The 22621-nt window shown below is 39.9% G+C and overlaps 1 protein-coding gene across 18 annotated transcripts in view; it reads right to left on the bottom strand.

Annotated features, from left to right (window-relative positions):
- The window catches only part of RBFOX1 (RNA binding fox-1 homolog 1), a 2209300-nt gene that overhangs the window by 12524 nt on the left and 2174155 nt on the right, over positions 1–22621 (bottom strand). For 11 of the 18 annotated variants that reach the window (XR_009497779.1, XM_059898915.1, XM_059898899.1 and 8 more), the window contains one exon: positions 5102–5154. The exons of the other annotated variants lie outside the window; for them this stretch is intronic. Coding sequence is in view for 10 of the 11 variants with exons in the window: in XM_059898915.1 (XP_059754898.1) it covers positions 5102–5154 (53 nt within the window). In the remaining variant the exon portion in view is untranslated. The remainder of the gene's footprint in view (positions 1–5101; positions 5155–22621) is intronic. 18 annotated transcript variants of the gene reach the window in all.

Genomic DNA, 22621 nt, shown 5'->3' with positions numbered 1-22621 from the left:
ATCACTCTGTGCTTCCCCTATTAGAACACACATCACATTTTATTGGAAACAGACCAATTAACTACCAATCGATTTTGCTGCATGACAACTTTGCTGAATAATCAAATCACCGAAATGGAAGGGAGACCATTAGATGAAATTTGCTGAAGGATCAATTAGAGGAATGGCCAATTTGGAAATTTCTTCTAAATATTATCTGAAGTCTTAGTACGACTGCATGGGTGTGCAAGTGTGTGCGTGTGCAGGTTGGGGGGGGATAAAGAGATGGAGGGGGCTGGTGACACCCCCCACTGTGCCCCTGAACTTGCCAAACAATGCCTCTAGTAAAAGCGTATAGCAACCCATCTCATGGCGACTGGTTTCAACAGCATTTGCAGATGCGTTTTTATGGCCCAGGCTTCTGTGTCCAGTACTCATAAGGGACTGGGAGTCTGGCCGCAGGCTGGCTTCCCATCGCCACGATGGTACCCGCCACGGTGGAGGGGCGAGGCTGGCTGCTGGACGGAGACCCAGCCTCACCTGCACCCCAGAGACACACAAATGCTCACACGCTCCCTTGGGCCAGGGGCAGCTGGCAGCCAGAACAATGAAGTCAAAGTGTCTGGTAGTTTTCAGGGCATGGGTTATCTGTTGATTTTTCGCCACTGATTTTCAGCAAAGGAGGGAATTCTGGAGAATAGCACTAGAACACCCTTGGCTCGTGTGACCCTCTGTCTCCCTGGATATGCAGAATTCTCCCTTCACCACTCTGTTCTGCCCCCAGACCCAGGCCCAGCACACACGAGCTGCATGAAGGAGACGGGCCAAGTCAAACAAACTCCTAGTGGAACAACTGTTTAGAGAATCGTTTAGTTCCCTTGGGGTCCCTCCAGAGTTTTAACAACGATGCCCACTTCCCAACTCACAAATACTGGTTTTCTAGGAGCAAAGATAGCACAGCCGAAGAACGCAGGAGAATTCCATCTGGAGGCGAAGGTCAGTGTTCCAAGGTCAAGAGGAAAGGAGTAATTGGGGGCAGTGTGGTCTCAGGGAAAAAGCAGTGGGACCAGATAGACTCCTGTGTGACCACGGCCAAGTTACCAAACCTCTCTGGGCCTGAGCGTTTTGTTCTTTTTTAATTTGCAAAGCAAGGATGAGAGTAACCTCTACCTCACTGAGCTACTGTAATAAATTATATATGCATGTATATATACATACATACATACATATATACATACATGCATGTGTATATATGTATAGACTGTATATAATTTATCATACTTGTAAGTACACAGAATTTGCTCAGTAAATGACAGCAAGTTATGACTACGCCCTGGGGAATTCAGGAAAGCCCATATGAGGGACAGTTACGGCAGGGATGAAAGGCTTGCTTTCCCTGCTAACAAAAAGCCTTAGCTCTCCAGGGAAATGACCGATACACCCTGGGAGCAAGAGGGACGGTGTGGGCATTTAACACAAACTGGTCCTTGCGAGTTTCTAATCTGCCAGCATATCCTGTTTGTTCTCTTGTCAAAATACAGCCAAGGAACCACTTCTCAGCTCTTCTACAGCCATTGTCCTAACCCAGGCCATTGTAACACCTCCCTGGGCTGCCCCAAGGGACTCCCTTTCTTCTGCTCTTGCCATATTGAAATCCACAAAGCAGTCCAACTCATCATTAAAAAAAGTAAGTCAAACCACAGCCGACCCTCCAACGCCTTCCTATCACACTTAAAATCTCAAATGGTTTCTGTAGCCTCCAAGTTCTAATTTGTTTGGACCCCTGGCTATCTTCCTGGTATTATCTCTAAAATCCTCCCTTTTACTCACATGCTCTGGGTACACTGTGCCTGAACACCTTAAGCATGCCTGAACACCTTAAGCACACCTCAACCACAGGGCATTTGCACTTGCTGCTGCTTCAGCCTGAAATGCTTTCAATTCCACAATTACTCACCTGGTTCACACCCTGGCTTGATTCATGTCCCGGCTCAAGTGTCACCCTCTCAGAGAGGCCACCTCTGATCAATGAATATAAAAGTAGCATCGCAACTTACTTTCTAACCCCACCCTTGCTTTTTGATTCATTATAGCTATTGTATAACTTTACATGCAAGTATATTATATGCTCATGTATGTTTGGGGTCTGGTCTGCCCTAGGATGGAGGCTTTTTGAAGGAAGGGCTTCTCTTAACTTATTTAATGCTATGTCCCAAAAACCTAGAATAGTTGCTGATGCACGGTGACGACCTAAAACATATGAATTAACTGAAATGAATTTCCAGCTGTTCTATCAAAATAAGTCATGTGCTTTTCAACCTCCATTCTTGTACAAGACCCACATTCTACTCCAACCACAATCCCTAGCCAGTCCTGGAAAAGCTCCAGTGAATCACAGCAGCAGGGAGACCTTGGGTCGAAGAGAAGGGAAAATCATCTTGCCCTTTTCACCATCTCCTGCAGAATCCAACTCATTAAAGTTTCTTGATGTTATAGAATGAGAAGCCTTTGGTGTGTTCAAGGTGAATAAGACAGCCACATAAACACATGTCTTTCAGGAACGAAAATCAGAACGAAACAACCGATATTGCAGTTGGAGCCACTGACAACGAAAACACATTCCCTCGTTAAATACAGTCTCATAAACCACACATGCTAGTGAGACATGTTTCTTCTATGTGACTAGCAAAGCAGAATCGACGTGTTGGCATTTACAAAAGACCCAAGTAAAAATAATCACTTTTCCTTTGGGAACTGAAAGAAAAATTCTTCAGGGCTTCCGCTGCTCCTATTTGATGATTTGCATCTCACCATCTCTGCCCCAAGCCACAGACAAAACTGTCTGGCCATCTCTGCCCTCATAGACAGCTGTATAAGAATAACGCTTCTTTATAAGAATTTCAGGTATCAAATCCATCAAGCCCTCCAAACAGACTTTAAGCATCTTGTCGAACTCTTTTTCTCATTTCAATAGAGATAAGTTGCCTTTCTGGGTCAAATACTGAAATCCAGGAGACACCAGGGTTCAATTAGACCCACCCTAAGGAGTGTTGTGTATATGGAGGAGAGAGCTCCAGACAGCTGGGCTGTTTAGGGTGTGGGTGCCCTGGGTTTTTTCCAGCATGTGGGAAATAAGAAAGACTTCATTGAAACCGTGAGTCACAACCTTTGTTGACTGCGCAGTTCAGACTTTTCATTTTCATTCTATGAGGAGGGTGGTCTGGCTGGGAGATAATTCACATTTGATTGATATGGGTGTCTCCTTTTTCATGCTTGATTCGAAATTCAGAGTTCAAATTGAACCTTATGAAGCATACAACATATTATTAATATGGCCATCAAAGCAACAGGGATATCTCTCTCAATTTGAAATTTGATCAATAGCAATTCATTAAGAATTTACGGAGCAGCCATCCTAAATTAGACAAGGTAGGTGAAAACACTCTCTCGACTCAGGCAAACTTTCATTGTCTGCAGCCTCTTTTCAAAATACTGTGTGTGGACCACTTGCTTATTACAAGGCAGGATTTGTTAAGTCACGGGGCAAAATCAATATCTACCTCTAAGGTGGTAACTTCGCAATGTTTGATCTATGATGTCAAAATAGAACCTAAGACACACTGGAACATGCATACAGATTAACAGGGAAGACAGAGGCTCTGGACGACCAGAATAGCCACAAAGGATGTTCATTAACATTTTCAACCAACCTTCTTCCCCACCCTGATTTCTCCTTTAGTTGCATGCTTCATTCTCTATAGGTTCTGAAAACGTTAAATGACGCGTATCCCAGGAAGGTTCCCCTACCACCCCCAGCAACGCAACCCCCCATCTTCTACTGTTAGGCATTAGTGAATGCACCACCTCTCACAAGGAGAAACAGAGATATGTGAGGCTAAAGGCTGGAGGGAAAAGAGCCAGGTTTTCAAGAAAGGAGTAAGCTGGCGCTTTAAAATACGAGCATGCATACCTCAGGCACTCCCAGGGCAAGACTGCAACCCATTAAAAATATTGAGTCCGACCGTCAGTGAAACAGAACAGAGAGGGCTGGGGATGTGTTCCTAGTTCTCCATGCTTCCCTGATCTCTCTCTTTTTCTCCCAAGATTGTAAGCAGGGGGTGAAGTGTTAGCAAACACGCCTTTGTTCACTGTGCGCCATTGATAACATGTGCTTGGTTACAGATGAATGTCTATGTGTCAGGCTCCGTTTAATGTATGTTTTTGAAGGTCATGGCACACTCACTGACATGAGAATGAGCTGTCATATCCTCCCTTGTTGACTAAAGCAACACATTGGTAAGATATCCTAGTCATTGTTTTGGTCAGAGTTTAGGCTTCAAGGAAAAAAAAAAAAAAAAAAAAAAGTGTTGTTAGTTAAGGCACTCACCTATCTTGACATTTAATCAAGTAATTCCATGCTAATGGAAGTCCAAACATAACTGTTCTGAACCACATCAAAGCAAAAAGACAGGCGTTATTTTGATGGACACATCATGCAACTGTGCAATTTCCATTGGCCAATGCCCTGATTTCAAAAACAGAAGACTCTGTCTCTCTCATGTCCTGCTACTTGTAGTATGTTTTAAAAGAAAGAACTAGAGGATCTTTAATGGAATAAAGATCCCCGTCTTATAAGACAGAGATAATTATATTCCCCAACGCCTCCAGCTTTACAGATTCGGTCTTTGAGGGCCTATAATATATACCAGTCATTCCATAAAGATCGCAAATAATCACATAGAAATCTGTGTGAACCCAGACATAATACGTCCAAAAACATAGAAGTCCCATGTCTGTGTCCCTAAATCTCCCCTGTTTAGTATTTTACCATAAGATTATACCATAAGATTTTATTGCGGCTTCATTCAATATAGTGTTACTTTTCTGGATCATGTATTATTAAAACTGGAAATAAAATATCCAAGTTAGCAAAATGCCTACTGTCTTTTTAGACAGCAGAGCCGAAAAGCTCCAGCTATACTCCAAAGATAAGACTTTCTTTCTTTTTTTTTTTAAAACTAAACTTTCTAGCGTGACCGACTGCAGCATGTGAAGGAAAAAAAAAAAAAAAAAGGATACTGAGACTTGGATGGATGCATCAAGAAGTAGCAATGTTTGTTACCTGCAGAGGTGTTACAAGAAATTTCATCTGCTGCAACGAAGACGAACTGATTTCTGGAAGAGAAGATAAAATTCACAATACTGCTCGCTCAGGGGGAAATGCTCTCTCTGCCAATTGGTTCGATGTATTCAGATGAAGGGGAGGGAAGGGTGCTGCATTTGGATGTTGCAAGGAAATGTGCTGCTCTCTCTTGGACCTAGAGAGTTTAGGAAGATCATGAAACAGGCATGCGGGGAACCCTTCAACAAAATCATGATGATGTCAGAACATGGACCATGTATAAGCTGCTGCACTGAAATATTAATTATGTGTTACTAAAATGTCATCATGCCAGGGTATGTTTCTAAGGCTAGGGCATTTCAAACTGAGCTTCTGTGGATTTCTAATGCTCAAAGGAGACTACAATAAAAAAAAAAAAAAAAGAAACAAAATTAGACTATCTATTAGAAAAAGAGTATACTGCAACTAGCTAGGAAAATCATAAAATTCCAAGCTCTATTATTATAGTATAATATCCAAAAAAGTTTTTTAAAGGAAAGAAAAAGCAATGCTGTCATTTCTGAAGAGTATGTTAAATGGTGCCATGTTATGGATAATAATTTCCTCACCACATGAGGCTTGCTACGGAAAGAAGGTAAGAGAACTCATCAACTGAAATAAACCCTGTCTTGCCAAATTATTTTTAACGATGCGGTATTAAAAAGAAAATAGAAATGGAAAATGCTGTTTCACTTTGATTTAGTAAATCCAGAAGGATGATAAAACTCTCTTAAGATGTTTCAAACTGTGCCATTTCCACAATGCAAGGTGTTCTAATTCGGAGGTACTGTCTGTTTCTCTAGAAATAAGAACGTCTGTGTCAGGCAGATTACAAAAAAATGTCCCAATGAGATTGGCTAGGCTCTTAAATGCCTCAGAAGCAGGAGTATTGAGGCTTCTAATTCTCACTTGTTAGATTTTACTGTGCATAGGGATCATCTGGAACCCAGATAAATGCATTTTTGCGTTTTGATCGGTCTTGTTCCAACGTTTCAAAAAGTATCTAGTGACTGAGCATCCCTTAAAACATCTTAAGAAAGTTTTACTATTGTAAAAGGTACACCCTGGAATACAAATAGAGCTACCACTTGAAAATTCACTCGAATTTAACATTCAGCTGAAGACTCTCATCATTGCCACACCAATGAAATCTAAACAAAATTATGCATGGTCTGAGGATAGCATTTTCTATGTTTCTCACCCACATAACAAGAGTCATAACTAAGTTCATTTATCACCTCTCTTGAAACAATAAAAGTTAGTGTTGTTGGATGTTGGCTATCTTTTTGCTCTTTTACAAACCTTTTGGGCCCCATCGTTATCTGGCATCAACTTTTCAAGGTTTGAGGAGAAGTAAAATTAGTATCCCTGGAAAGGAAGATGCTTGGGTTGAGTGTCTGTTTTGACCTGCTCACCTAGGACTGACTCTAAGACACAGCTCCAATTACATGTATGACATTGTCCGGGGGACCAAACAAGTACTTTGGGAGGACCTCTGTTTCTAGCATGATCAAAAGAAGAACCTACCATAACCAAGAACGGTGATCTGGTTTATCTAAGGGGCAAGCTCTTCGGAATAGCCATTCACTTATCTACGAGGGGGGCCTCATTCGTGAGGTGGCTCTATTCCATCCATACTCGCTAACCCTAAAGACACTTCTCCCTTGAGTCTCTCTTCTGCATTTTCCCTAAGAAACTGTCCAGCGTGCTAGACTCGGGGAAAGCCATGGAAGGCAACCAACACAGATTAAAAAACGGTGATTGGATGAAGAGGGAAAACTTGTAAAAATGCAGCCTACAAGTATGATTATAAAGCAATGAGACCCTTTTCTTTAACTGTACCAGATTTTTAGAAACTATGATGACTGTCCTTCATAGCACTCTTCTTTTTGACATGATATACTTACTCTTTACAAAAATGCTACACTTTCTCCATTTCCTCCTTCTTCTTTTTTGTTTTTGTAATCTATATATTTGGACTTTTTTTCAGTGTCTTTGATTCCTGGGCAAATTTCTAAACAAAGGGGATTACTCCCATTGATGACTCACTGTCTTCCAAAGAGTTGGCTCAGATGACCTCCAACTATCAAATCGTCTACATCAAAGTTTAAAGAGTTATCACCAACATTTTAAAGAATATGCCATGGGCTCTGCAGCAGTGCCAAAAAAGGAGTATAAACGTATTTGTAAAAAAATAGTAATCCATTGGACGTATCAATTCTGTACTGACTTTTTTTTTAATCCACACAAGCAATCCCACTACATCCAAGGAAGGTTACCCTAACGTCTTAGAAAAGTGCATTCCTATAAAGCTCATTAATTCCATGGAGTAAGCCTGTGTGATCACCCCTCCCTCTAAACTACCCTTTCATCAATTGATTATAAGTGCAATTAATAGGAAATGCCTGGCAAATAATAGCCTGGTAAGAGATACCCCACATGTCAGGCCAACAGAGGAATTTGGGTAGAATAAGGGGCAGGTTTCATTGTGGTGTCTATGTCTCCTCTGTTAGCACACTTTTGTATACAATTCTGTTTCTCTTCACTTGAAATTGAAGATAAACCATGTCTTTTAGTCTGCCCATAAAATGATATGACCCTCTCGGTGAAATTATTTACCCCAAATGACCAGAGAGAGGTATGATCAAAGAGATTAATGACCTAGCAGAGAAGTCTGCTGTTTCCAAACTGTCAGGAAAACGTAATGATCAGAGCAACCCAGGTGTGCTCTGGACAGGGGGGTCACCTCTCAAGAGGGGAAAGGAGCCTGGCACGGGGCTGTCCCCTTTTGCTAATCCTAGTCTGCTCTTCACTGTCAGCCCAGGCCTGAGGACCTAAACTTCCAATGCAGTTGGACCTTATTTTCAGCAAACTGGTTTGTGCAGTGGTTGTTGATGATTAAGTCTGGCTGAGTCATTCTCAACCTTGGCTGGACAGGGTAAACAGCTGGTGTGCTTCTAAAATTCCTAGTGACCAGTTAAGTGGGCAGCTCTGTAAGTGGGTCTCAGGCATCAGTAGTTTCTAAAGACCTCCAGGTGATTGTATTATGCAGCCAAGGCTGAGAAGCGCTTGTCTAGCTGAATGGTTCTCACCTTGGCTGCTCCTAGATTCATAGGGAGAGGTTAAAAACAGTAAAGCCGAGCCCTACTCCTGGGGGTCCTGGCTTAATTGTTCTGGGACTGGGTCTGGAAAGAGGTAGCTTAGGAGATGCTCTGCAGGTGCATCTTATATCAGCCACAGCCGGGAAGCACTTGGGGATGGTACAAATGCAGAGTGGAAAGGGGGCGGGATCACCAAATCTCTTGTAGATTTTGCTTCTTTTACAGCTTCCATTTTGCCACCCACCATGTTGGCCTCTAAGACAACCTATCTGTGTGCTTGCTGAGGGTGCCCAAGAATGGTTACTTCTAGTTTCTGAAGACCTCCTAAAAGAATGGGCTTTAAACCTCATTTCTGCAGAAGCTGGTGAAAAGTGGCCATAGTATCAAGCTTTCTGTTTTTGCTTCCTCCCCTGTTCGTCTTCTTTCACTGTCTCCAATGGATATACTCAAGTTCATCTAGGCAGAGTCTTCCCATTTTTTCCTAGTGAGTCTGCATCTAATTCTCTTTACCATTTTTTTCACCCAGAATTCCTCTCTATTTTTGACCTCTCCCTCTACTCCAGAACTTCTCAAACTTCCCTGAAGACAATTACCTACAATGTTTGTTAAAAATATAGATGCCTGGGTTTCAACCCTGACCACCTGCATCAGAATTTCCAGGAGAGAGGTCTGATCATCTGGCCACCACTCATACCTCCAGGGAGGGAATTGTGGTTCTAGGTAATTTTTTTTACCATGGAGAAATTTAAGAAATCATGCTGAGAAATCTCCTGCAAGTTCATTCTCATTTTCATTTCAAAGCCCACCTTTCCCAGGAAGACTTTTAGATATAGGGAGGCTTTGTGGGAGAAGAGAGGATTGCTAATTTAAGAAAAATAAGGAAATAGTAAATCACCGAGCACAAGAGAGAAGGCTGTGTTTGTCTTGACTCTTTGGAATGTTGACACCAAAGAGCCACTACCTAAAGTTGATGGAGCACTTATCCATGACAGGTGATTGCCAAGTGCTGTGCATATGTATTCATTCAATTTTCCTTACAACCTCTCTTATTATCCCCACATTCATAAACGAGAAAATGGAGACACAGAAGGTTATGTAATGTGAACAAGATGTTAAGTGAAATCTGGACATTGCTGGATTCGCTCAAGACTCCGACTCTTTTTTTTTTTTTGCTTAAATATAAAAATCATAATAAAAATATTTTATTTTTATTATTTTAACTAAGTATTTGTTTACAATAAATAAATATTGTAAATAAAAATTTACAATATTTATTTTTAACTAAAGTATTTACAATATTGATTCACAATATTATATTAGTTTCAGGTGTACAACATAGTGATTCAATATTTTTATAGATTAAACTCCATTTAAAGTTATTATAAAATAATGACTATATTCCCCTGTACTTTATATCCTTGTTGCTCATTTATTTTATACATAGTAGTTTGTATCTCTTCATCCCATACCCTTAGCTAACCCCTCTCCCCTCCTTCTCCTCACTTATTCTCTATATCTGTGAGTCTGTTTCTGTTTTCTTATATATATTCATTTGTTTTGTTTTTTAGATTCCAAGACCCCAACTCTCATTCACCCTCTAAGATTCTGCTCAGGGCTGCTCACAACAGAGGTTATTGAGTCAGTGATGGGTGTGGCTTCTCTGCGGAGGAATTTTCTAACATGGCCTTTCTCTCTTTTTAATCTATTACCAGACTTTATGATGTTTTACGATGATTTCCATAAACTGACCACCCAGACTGTGGATCTGACTCAGCTGGTGGTACATTTACATGAGTCCTGTGACTTGCCATGTTATCCTTATTATCCCGCTTTTCATCTTCCGTGAAATCTCATCTCTTGGCAATTCTCTTTTCTTCTAAAAATCACCCCCAGCTGAATCCTAAGAGTCAAATGAAAATAACAGCCAGCCAGTGTTGCTGGAAGGCGTGTGAGAAGCTAGGTATCAACAAGATACAGAGAAAATTCTGGCATAGGTTGGGGTGGAGGGAAAGGCCAGACAGGAGGTTCTCCCATCAAATAATACTGGCTTTAAGTTCTACTGTTAAAGATTCTGGTCATTTATCATTCTTTGGCCTCTTAATTCTTTTTTATCACTATTGTTACACAAAACTCAGGGTTGGTGCCATTCACAGCAAGTTTCCTTTTGTATCCAATGCTAGGAATATTCAATCTAACATACACACACACACACACACACACACAGAGAGACACACACAGACACACACACACACACACACACACACTGATATGTGATTAAAACCCTCCAAGCCTATCTACTAAAATACCCCTACAGCCTGAGAAGTGGGTCTTCTGATCTGGCAGATGGCAGCCCCAAGATGGCAGTGGGACAAAGTCAATTTAATTCTATCTGTAGTCTCTGGGGCATCTATTAGTTATAAGACAGAGGTTCTCAAACCTGACTGCCCATTACAATCAGCTAAGATTTTTTAAAATATAAAATACCAATCACCAGGCCATTTTTAAAAATATAACATACCAATTACCAGGCCCGATCATTAAAGTACAGAATCTTTGAGAGTGGTACCCAGACACAGGTATGCCTGAAAAGCCGCTCAGGTGATTCTAACATGTCTGCCAGCACTGAGAACTAATTTCTCACTGTGCAAATATTCTCTGAACATATGTGCCCTGACTTTGCAGGAAATAAGAGTTGTGTCTTCTGATTTTTTTGTTTTGTTTTGTTTTGTTTTTAATTAAATTGCACTAGTGTTGATCTCCATCACGGGGAATCTAGCCATGAGTATTTCCTGAACAGTTAAATATAACATGCAGAAAAAAGGTGCTCCTATTAAAATTCTATTTGGTGCCTTTGCTAAATTGTTTACTGGTGTTGTTCGTTCACTTCTCAGATGGTTAATGAGGGCTTACAACGTGCCGGGCACCCAGCTAAGCTTAAGGGATTTGATGCCATGCTCATGGCATGTAAATCACTGAGGAATATCTATACTGGGCTTGACTATCTCGAAGCTCATAATCTAATTATATTTCAGTTTTATCACCTTGAAAGGGAGACCGATTTGCTTGTGATCAGTATTTTACCTCTCTCGCCCTGACTCAGTTCTAAAACTCTAGAACTGTACAAATCCCATTCAGATTCATATTTTTCCCTGCCCTGTTGTAATTTATATATATATATATATATATATATATATATATATATATATATATATATATATATATATATATATTATGTGTGTATGTGTGTGTGTGTGTGTATATATATATATATATATATATATATATATATATATATATATATATTAGTATTGTATCATATGTACTTCAAGAGGCCATGGCCAATTGTAGAATTGAGGTGAGGTATAAACAAACAAACAAGCAAGCGAATAAACAGTTTGACTATAGACTCCTCTGAAAGGGTCTATCCTGGTATTTTTTTATTTTAAAAGGGGACTGCATTAACACCCATTCAAAACTATTTTATTGAGCCCCAGTTCCTACTGCTAACACTGCACACATAAAAAAGTTTAAGTGCAAAAGGAGTTAAGTACTGTGGATCTGTCCCCAGTGTGAATATTCCATCCAAAATCTCTGAGTTTTAGAGATTCAAATGCAAGGGCATCTCCAGTTCCTGGAGACCTTGGGGAGAGTCCACTTCTGTAATTTTAGTATCTCCAACATTTAATAATCTCCCCGGTTCCCACTGTACCGCTTTCTCGGCTAAAGTGAAAGAGAACTAACTGTGAGTCTGGAAGCTGGGCCTGGTCACATACAAGCTGTGTTCCAATAGAAAAATCATTTCACCTTTCTGGGCCTCAGTTTCCTCATCTGGAAAATGGGAACAAAAATAGCACCTACCCCTCTTAGATTTTTGTTTGTTTTGTGCAGATCAATGAGAACATGAATGGGAAAGCACTTTATTTGGGGGGAAAACATCATGTATTTTTCTGGCTGCGTGGACTCATGAAAAATATAGGCTTCTCTCTCCCCATAAAGAGACCTGCTGTTTGTGTTGTTAAGTCCTGGGCTTCTGGGATTTTAGGGGAAGTGGGAGATAGTTAAGAGCCTTTCGAGGTTATAGGTCATTTTACAGGTGGGCTGGAGCCTCCAAGGAAGGCAAAATCCCACCTCAGCTTTGGTTGGGCAGAAGGAGCTTCTCATGTGAAATGGTGCCTATCACAGGGTGGAAATGGGTCTGGCAAGTTCTCTGAACAGCATACGTGTTCTCTAGGGGAAGCAGCCCTCATATGGCTGAGGGGGTCCCCGAGCTTCTGGAGGCTCAGGAAGAGCAGTGGGTGTCCAGGCTGAGGCTCTGGAGGGTGGAGAGGCCACACTGAGAAGGTCTGGATCCACTTAGGAGTTATGTGCAAAATGAAGTGAGCTGATGGTAGAAAGTTCCCTGGGGTTCCAATAACCCACCTCCGCCACAGTATTGGACTTCTCACCAAGCACAATGGGAAAAGGGCAGCATTGGCAGATTTAGTTTGACTTTTTTTAACCCTTTAAATCTAAAGCCATGTTGATTTGGGGGCTGGGTTTACACTGGGAGAACTGGTTGTTCTTCCTAAGAAGCTGATGCATCCCTGACAGCCTGAGCTCCTTCCTCCTTGGACAGAAAAGAGAAGCAATAATCCAGGAGAAAGATGAACAGAAGGACAGGCTGTTTGATCTCATGGTTCCCAGTTGCTTCTTCCTTCAATATTTTTTGGGCCAAGAACGAAACAAAATATGCCTATAGTTTAGTGATGCTGCTGATAATAAAAATAAGGAGGATGACGATGTTGAGGGTGATGACGATGATAATAATATCCTGAGGGCTACTCAGCATCAGTGCTATTCAAGGAGCTCTTTCTTCATGACCTCAATTAATTCTCACAACAACCCATGGAGGCAGGCATGATTCATCAGCCCCACTTTAAAGATGAGGCAGTTGAGAGTCAATTAGCCTGCCTGTACTACCTCGTGCAGTAAGTAACTTACTGAGATTCAGTCTCTATATGTAAATCTCCGATCACAGTCTGTTGGTGAATAAGCAAAGATTTGCCAACGCATGCGCCAGTCAAAGAATAGGTACAATGAGTATGAAAGACCCTGCTTTACATCTTGATCAGGCCAATGACAAGTTGAGGAAGGCACAGGTTCCCAGAATGTTAGTGTTATGGTGGGTCCTGAAGATTGCCTCATCTAAAAATGATTTGCACTTTTAGATAGATTTAATTTAATTTGCTTGCTTTTGCCTGTATACATCCAATGCTTTCAAATAACCATATACACCCTAAAAAAATCTGTCAATAATCAACTGAGTTATTGATAACGCCATGCTTTTTCACCACCTCTTTCAGTTTATAAAGCAATGTTCACCTTCATCTCTTTCTGATTCTAACTGGTGTTATGCTCTCCCTTTAGCAGATGACAAAATGGAGGCTCCATAAAGGTAAGAGAAATCAGATGTGACTTTTCCAGGGTACGTTTTACAACAGTGTGAGTTTACAGTATTACACAACCAATGAGGAGATATTAGCATGGAATCACTTTCATTATTCTTGGATCTTTGGAATAAGAAAATGATTATTTGTGGCCCTAAACTAGTTGAGGAAGGAAGTCACAACAGAATGGATTGTGAGGGATGCGCAACCATGGACAGCTCTTACTTTCTCCTCTAGGAAGGGAGAGAGCAGAGAGGAGACGTTTACAAAGCAACAAGTTACAATGACAAACTCTCTTACATGTGGAAGATTTGTGGAAGGAGAACTCAGAGTGAACATTATTTACTGCCTATTGGGGTAGAATTGAAGCACCTTGAGAAGGGTGCTTCTCACAAATCGCCCCGGGATCTTGAAAGTACAGATTCTGGTTCAGGTGGGGCTTGAGATTCTGCATTTCTCACAAGTTCCTGAGGAGGCCAATTTGGTTGGTCTGGGAACAATGCTTTGCAGAGTAAGGCTCTAAGGACCCTCAAGATGAACCACTTCAATCTTGAAATTTTAGAACAGAATAAGGTAAGCGCTTCTTTTCCTGTTGTTTGTTTTAGTTCGAGACAGATATTGAATAAACCATGAAAAGAACAGCAGAGAAACTGTCATTCTGGGAAAGCTGTGGAGCTAATATTTTCCAGGAGACATTTTTCAAGTGTCCCCACCCCCCATAAGCTGGGCTCCTATTCTAGTTACTAGAAGTGGTCCACAAACCCTCTAACAATATAGAAATGGCAGGGGGGAAGAAGTCCCTCAATCTTTTAATGCAATCAAATTTCAAATTACAAAATTGGACCATGAAAGGAGATAGGGATTAAAAGGATGCTAGAAGCATCCAGCAATCCTAGTTTTCTTTTTAAAGAGATTCCACAGCTGCAAAAGCAGTGGGAACCACTGTTCCAGGTTATCAGATGTGTGATGTATGTCTAGACTCTCAGGCCAACACATTTCAATCTAAGTGATTAAGATAATTAAGGGAAAAGGGTGCTTGGCTTTGATTCTGTCTCATCTCCCCACAATCTAGTGATCATATCTGAACATTCACACATCATAATGTAGTAAGAATAAGCCTGGAAACAATGACAACATGGACAAGTTAGTTCCTCCTCAAGCTCTTACCTATCCGACTACCATCCCCCTAAATTCTGATAGCGGTCCTACTCTAAATGTTTCGTATGGTAATTCAAGATGAAATGCACTATGATTTGGAGGACAATCATCTAATTCCAGAAGAATAAATCACTGTGATTCACATCAGGGAGAAAACCATGAGAAGTCATTTATTTCTGTCCAATGACTGTTCACAGGCATGTATTACACACAAATATGAAAATAAAAGAGAGGCCACATTTAAATAGAAGTCAGTTCTTCTGGAAAAGAATTCAAAGTTCTCTTCATAGGTACAAAAGTCAGAACTTGCTTTGATAACGTTAAAAGAAATACTAGAAATTTTTAAGTGAAAAGTTCCCTCTTACCCCCGAAGATAGATTTTCTAGCATATCTGATAGTGGCCAAAAAAATAAAAGGCGAAGTGGAGCAGGTTTGATTTTTGTCACATTCACGAATGCTTCATCAGTTCCGAGTCTATCTACTCTGCATATATTCCCTTCTACTTGACTGGAATACTGTCTTCTACGAGGAAGGTTCTTTATTTGCAACAGAAATGGCTCACCAAGAGGCTTCTGTGTACAGGTCCTCATCAGAGGTTTCTGACCAGCCTCTAGAAAGCACTGGGCTTTCTCACCTGCTTCTAAACCTTTCACAGCTGAAGGACCCTGATGGCGCTACTGAAAAGATAGGTTTTATTTGCTTTTTTGTGGCCTATCAAGTCAATGATCTGCAACCCGAAAAGTATGTAATTAGGCCATGATATGACCAAAGGAGTTGTTATATCTTGTCTTGTCACTGGCAAACGTGTCTACCCAAATGGCTGTGACAGCTATGGTCTATTGGGTTTGGAATTTCCTTTAATATCTCCCCAACTCCTTCTTGGTCCAGTCTGTTGACTCTTACAGGCTTGCTTCTTTTTTTAACTGCTTCAATTAAATTATATATTCATCTGGCAGTGCCTAACAGTTGTTAAGAAGCCGTTAAGATTATGGACCAAAGGCAAATAGTTCTTGAAACAAAAACTTGAGCACTTTTTCATTTAACGTGTGTGCGCGTGTGTGTGTACCTGTCTGTAAATTAAAAAGAAGAGAAACTCGGGAAACACACTGATCAGTAACAGCCATATTACTTTTCATCACTGAGAGCTTTGTGTCCATAAACACAAGTTCCCAAAATCACACTGATGCTACCAGCAAGAGCTCTACATTCCCTCCTTCACTATCTCTGAGCCATCTCAATCGTTATCAGATGGAATCAGCATCAACCTGCAGAGCAGGTTGGCAGAAAATATAATTATCTTAGTTGTCGTAATTTGTTTGGTGAATGTTCAATCAGAGCTATTGATCCATAGGGAAATATAAATAAATGAGAACATGAAATTCCATTCTGTTTTTAATCATTAAGTTATCAAGTTGTGTCTTAGGTATGACTATTTGAAGCTGCAAATGTGCCTTTGCCCTGACTTTGTAACAACAGCATAAGGAGGTAGAAACAGTCCAGGACCTGGACCAACAGACATTGGACTTGAAGCCCAATAGTGGGATTTCCCAGAGTGTACATCACCCTGCCTGGACCTGCTTCTCCTATCCACACACTGGTTAGGATGACTACTTAGGATGACCCCACATGTTCTTCTTGTCTTACGACAGTCCTAGTTGAAGCCTGCTGTCCTGGAGTCATTACTACCAGTGCATCCCTTCTCTGTTACATCGTCCCATTTTAAACGATCATTTCAATGTCCCATTTAAAATGATCCATTTTAAATGGTCATTATATGGGTGCCCTAACTATACTGCTTACCTGATCAGGTCATTTGTTCCAATGTTTTACATAGTACCTGGCACACTAGAGACACTACTGAAAAAATTAACTTCAAAACAGAAATCTACGTGGTGAAAAGATTTTAAAAAGTGGCAGGAAACATCATTTAAGACAGCTCACTTTAAGAAAACCTGACATATCAAAATCTAAACTTTGGAGGACTGATCAACTGGGGGGGCTTACGTAGCCAAAAAAAAAAGGCATGTTTTTCCATTAAAAAAATGCAAAACAAAACAAACATAAATTATTCTTGGAACTCAGTGGATTAAAAAGGATTAGAGTTGCATATAATCCTACCTACTATATTTTAAAAGTCTTGTCTACATCATAATCAGTTGAGTATATTTGGTCATTATCCTCCCGAAACTTTGCTTGACTCTGGAATCAGTTAAAGAAACAACAGATTCAAACCCCTGGATTATAGAGATTCAGGTGGAACTGAAATAACCTAGATATTTTTGGTTTCCTCCAAGCTCACTGTTGCTACCCAGATTTAAAGCTCTTAATGGACTATGTTATGGGAATATGAAATAAAATATGAAAAATAGGAATTTATGACTATGAAAATATAAACATGAAAATGAAAACAAGAATATTTTATGTACTGCCCTTGATGCACTGAATATTTCACAGGCAGTGTCTCAAAACTTCCATACCACTCTGTGAGACGGAATCAATATACCCACCACAGATGAGGTGACGGAGGGCAAAGAAATGACTTCTCCAGGTTGCTCCACTAAGATGCAATAGAGCCTGGGGATTAAGGGCATAGACTTCAGCTCTCAAGCTGAGCTGAACATCTACTTCACCCTTCCCCAGGCTCGTCTTCCCCATCTGTACCATGGCGGTCAATTTAATATTTAGTGCGACAGTTCAGTGACTGTCTTTGTAAAGCACTTAGAACACTTAGTGCTATCACATAGTACGGACTCCATACACAGCCATTGTTATTATTGCTATTATCATAATTATTGTTATCGTTATCACAGAGAGATGATTTGAATCAAAGTTTGCTCAGTTACTGTATTAAACTTCAAGAAGTCTTAGGAAACAGTGCAAGTACCGAAGTCCTCTATTTCCACCTAATGAACATTTTCATAAGAGCATTCTCATATATATGGCAAGTTTTATTGAAGAAATTTATTTTCATGTAGTATGTGTGCCTTGTAACAGGAAACTCACAGGCAATTCCTGTTTCTTTCTTGTTACCCTAAAGCTGTCTAGAATAATTAGCTTCCCTTTCTCTTCCTGAGGGGATGCTGAATCACCAAAAAAGAAAAAAGAATCAGTTACGAAAGTAAACTTTAAACCAAAAAGAAGAATAAGAATATAAATAAAAATAAGAAAATATTATATACAATACCATGTATGAATATATATTTCAACCTGGTGTTCTAATTTTAAAGACTGGATGTGCTTTTCTGGGCACTGGGGTACAGAAGGATATAAATAAAGGCATTAGTGACTCATTACTATTACAAGTTCACAGAGCATCATTTTCTTTTTTTAATTGCAGAACCTAGAAGAGCTCATCAGGATGAGTGAAAACAGTGGAAAAGATTAAAAGTTAAAATCAAGAAAAACTTCAACAGGGCACTATCAATAAAAGATAGCGGAGCAACTATTGCTGCCATGTTTTAACTCAACAGGTTAGAATGTGAGTCCAAAATAGCTTCCTTCTGACCCTGAATCCTTGTCTTAACTGCAGATCTATCCCCTCATGAACTAAGCCCTCAGTTTCTCGTTCATCTGAGAATACTATTCTTGGCATCACCAAGCTTTAGAATGCTCTCACTCTATTTTTTCACCCGTGGATTTCTCAGAAAAGATTGAAAATGTAAATAAAATATAATAAGGAGTCTATCGTAGAGCTGCCAACTTTTACTTTGCCAAGGAAGAACATTAAAAACAAAACTGGATAAAAAAAGAAGAAAGCAAAGCTGTTGTCATCATTTCATACAAGAAAAGCTATTTTTCACAGCATATGCGAAAGAAGCATGGGTAAAGCCTGGCCATTCCCCATACAAGGGAGTTGACTGCCATATTACATTGTCCGTGTTCTTCTCCTGTCCTGGTAAACCAGTAAATGTCATCAGGTCTTGAGCTGGCCAAAGGAGCTAGTGCTTCACACAAAGCACTAGGATAAGATCTTGAAATTCCTCCTTGCACACATCTACAAAGAATGGGTGCAGGGGCTTGTGACTGCTTTTTAATCAGAAACAGTTTCAACCCTTACCTAACTTGGTTCACATAAGAGGAATGGGGAAAACAATGAAACTTCCCGCCTTTCTCTGCTTTGCATGGTCTACCCTCATTAAGGGATCCACATTATCCATAGATGAAGCTTTCTATATTCTACTCCACAGCAAGAAAAAGTAAAATTGTTAAGTCCCTAAAGTATAACAGTATTTTAAAAATTAACCTTTTTACCAAAAAAACCCTTAAATGGTAAATTAAATTTTCCATTCAGGGTGCTCATATGCTTTATAGGCTGGCAACCCTTTAATTTTTAGTCTATATGATTTGGTAAGGACTCCACATAAAATGGTGTATCGTTTTAAATGCAATTATTAGCCTTATTTTAATGACGGCATTTCTCTATTATTTAACCTAAACCCAGGACACAAAAAGTCCTAAAATAGAGAGGGAGTACCCACATAAATGGAAATCAACTCAAACCCCTTTAGCTTTTCAGTTTAGATCAAACTAAGATTGTACGTAAGGATTTAGTTCTACGTCCTGTAGTTTAGCTTATGATGAAATACTATAAGAGCATAGAGATAGTTTTTTCCTATCTGTCCATACTTCCTTCCTTCTTTCTTTCTTTCCTTCCTTCTTTTCTCTCTCTCTCGCTCACTTTCTCTCTCTCTTTTCTTTTTCTTCCATTCTTCCTCCCTCCCTCCCTCCTTCCCTCCCTTCCTTTCTTCTTCTCTCTTCTCCCTTTCTTTCCATTCATCCACCTAACCACCTATGTATCTATTTATCTATCACCTATATACCTTTCTATCCATCCATCCATCCATCCATCCATCCATCCACCCATCTATGCATGTATGTATCCATCCATCCCTACCACCCATATAATTTTAAATAGTTGATCTACAGATCAACCTCTCCATGACCCCAAAGACATGACTACTTATTCCTATTGAGTTTTAAGAAAGAACTACTAATCTATTTCTCTCTGAGATAGAACCTTTTATTCATAGGTGGTGAGTATCACATTTAAAGATGTTCTAGCATGGGGCTTGTGACTGGCTGATCTTGACAAGTCCTGACCTCCTTGTATTAAGATTTACCTAGATACTGTTATGAGTCCTCCATGAGGTCCTAAGGCAGAAGTGTGTGTGTGTGTGTGTGTGTGTGTGTGTGTGTGTGTGTATGTGTTGTGTATACATATATTTTCCACATATGTATATGAATAATATATATACACAACACACACATATATATGTATGACCATACATATATATATTTCAAGTGCAGAGAGCAAGATAATTGATATTATGGCATTTTAATTGGGTTTCCATTAAGCTGAGCTATATGAAATTGCCAGTATTGCACCATGTGGGGCACACAAGGGTAGCAATTTCATATGGTACAGTCTAACATTGCTGATGAAAGTTAAAGGTCTCAAAAAACAAACAAAAAAGGGTAGGAAATAAAACAAACAAACAGAAGGCTGTTGCTTGCTGTCTCTTTTGCTCAGTCTAGCGGCACCTGTTTGGCCAGAACTACTACTGTATGTCAGAAGCTGCTAACTTTCAGGGATCTTTACGGAAATGCATGTCTTATATGAAAACAGTGGCCCAGGGTAACTATCAGGGCAACTGGATCGTCGTGAAATCTTGGAGTGAACTACGTTATTACCTTCTTCTCTAGCTGGTCTGAATTGAGTTCCCTTCTGCCCTAATGTGGAGGGCCGTTTCCATGCACTGGTTGTTAGGGGATGTTAGAATGTTTAGCAAGCAGGACAAGCGTGACAAATGTCTGCCTTTTTGGCGCGGTAACATTTTCATCAAAGCAGTGTACACATCAGACATATTTACCCAAATATCTGTAGCATAATTCATGGAAAAGAAAATCTCCCCCCGCCACCACCCCCTCCACCTCCCAGTCTGGCTGCCCAAAGATGCAACAAGGACCAAGTCGTGGACACAAAGAAACCGAAAGCCAATCAATAAAGAGAAGCCTGTCCCCAGGCTTAATTCAAGCAAGCCATTCATTGAGCTACTGTGATGATGGACCTGTCAAATCCAGAACATACCACGAACACATCAGCAACACCAAGTGGCATGCAATGACCAGATGACCGTCGGCCCCACTGCCATGCTTTGATTGGTTCAAGCTCAGAAAACTATCTCCCTTGAGAGTTCGGACAGTTGGCTTTCCACAAATCAAAGTGAAATTAGAAGTAAAGATTTGAGGTGAGGTCAAAGGCTTACCAAATGTTTCCTAAATGCCAAGGAAAGATGTTTGCCTATTGTCATTCAATTCATCAATAAGACTATAAAATTACCTAGTCCAGTCAGGTCTTTTTCTTTGGGGGAAATCTCTGCCCACACCAGATGGTCTTCATTCTGGAGGTCAGCATTCAGAAACTCTCAGGGTACTCCGAGATAATCAGCATGTGATCATTTAACCAAGAAGATGTTGGGTGGGGAGTTGCAAGGTGGCCGTCAAGGACCTTCTGGCCAGTCCTGAGGTTACTGGAGTTCAAGATTTTCCAAAGGCCCCTGAATCTTTAATTTGATGAGGGCTTAATTTGTGCTGATAAAAGGTAAAATTCTACCGACTGGGGACATCAAACTCCTTTCGCTTTCAAGACTTCTGAAGAGTGAATCTCATGATTAGAGAGAAAGTTTGTTGCAGTTTCTGTTTTGATCAAGTTGACAGCCAGTGAGCGTGACCCAAACATTCTTTATTCCTGCTGATTTTACTTCCTATTTTGAAGGAGTTTCTTTGGGTTAAGAAGCTTTTCTCTTTGTCATCCTGCCTTTCTTCTAGAAAGTAGGAACTAAGAGTCTCTCCCTACTGATATTACACTGTGATTGAGTAAAAAGAAATGATTACACAGCTGCCCTGAGATAATTCTAGATAACTGGCATCTTAATCTTGATTCGAAAGCTATTCTGATCATTTCACATTTTCCCCCAAATATGTGTCTTCTCTATAAGGGTCTTCCTTCTCTTTACCTGCTTACTAAAAATAAAAGGAAGTACCACCATTTCATAAATACACTTTACAAATCAAACCAGAAACATCACTTTAAAGATTGTTTTCTGGTAATTTACCTATTACTGCATTTCCCTCAATGCAATATTTCCATATGTGGAAAGTGTCTTGCTTATAATAAAGTGAAATAGGGCTAGCAATCAATTGCCTCAGCAACCAAAAAGACCTAATGTGCAAATTTCTTTAATGAACAGCAAGAGGCCAATTATATGGACAAGAGTATATTTAGTTGGTTTCTTCAGCTGAAACTATTACACCAAAGTGGGAATTGCAGAGTTAGTCAAGATTTACCAAACCAAGAATGAGGGCAATTTTTCAGTAGGACATGTTGCCAGTGAGAAATCTTAATAATATTAAAACAACAGATTTCATAAATACATTTGCATATATGGTGCCCCCAAATGCAGCAAAATTTTAACTTAATTTTTAAGATGAATGCAAATAGAGATGGCCAGATTCTCAAGTAATTCTATCTAAGAGTAGTATTAAACATTGTTTTTTATTTTCCAAATGTCTAGATTGGTTTTATTAAAGAAAGCAATTTAAATTATATCTTTGTAATTAACCTTTTTTTTCAGCTTGGGGATAGATGCACTTATACTGAGAAGCAAGATAAAAAATCCAAAGACATAAATCTGTTTAAGATTCTTATAATTATGCAGCAGGCTAAAGTTACTATGATTATAATTATATACAAAGTGGGTGTTGGAGAATTTAGCATCTAGAGATATTTTCATAAA

The sequence above is a fragment of the Balaenoptera ricei genome, chromosome 15, assembly GCF_028023285.1.
Source record: "Balaenoptera ricei isolate mBalRic1 chromosome 15, mBalRic1.hap2, whole genome shotgun sequence".
Classification (NCBI taxonomy): domain Eukaryota; kingdom Metazoa; phylum Chordata; class Mammalia; order Artiodactyla; family Balaenopteridae; genus Balaenoptera; species Balaenoptera ricei.
Note: the sequence above shows the minus strand (reverse complement) of the source record. Positions and strands in the feature narration are given on the sequence as shown.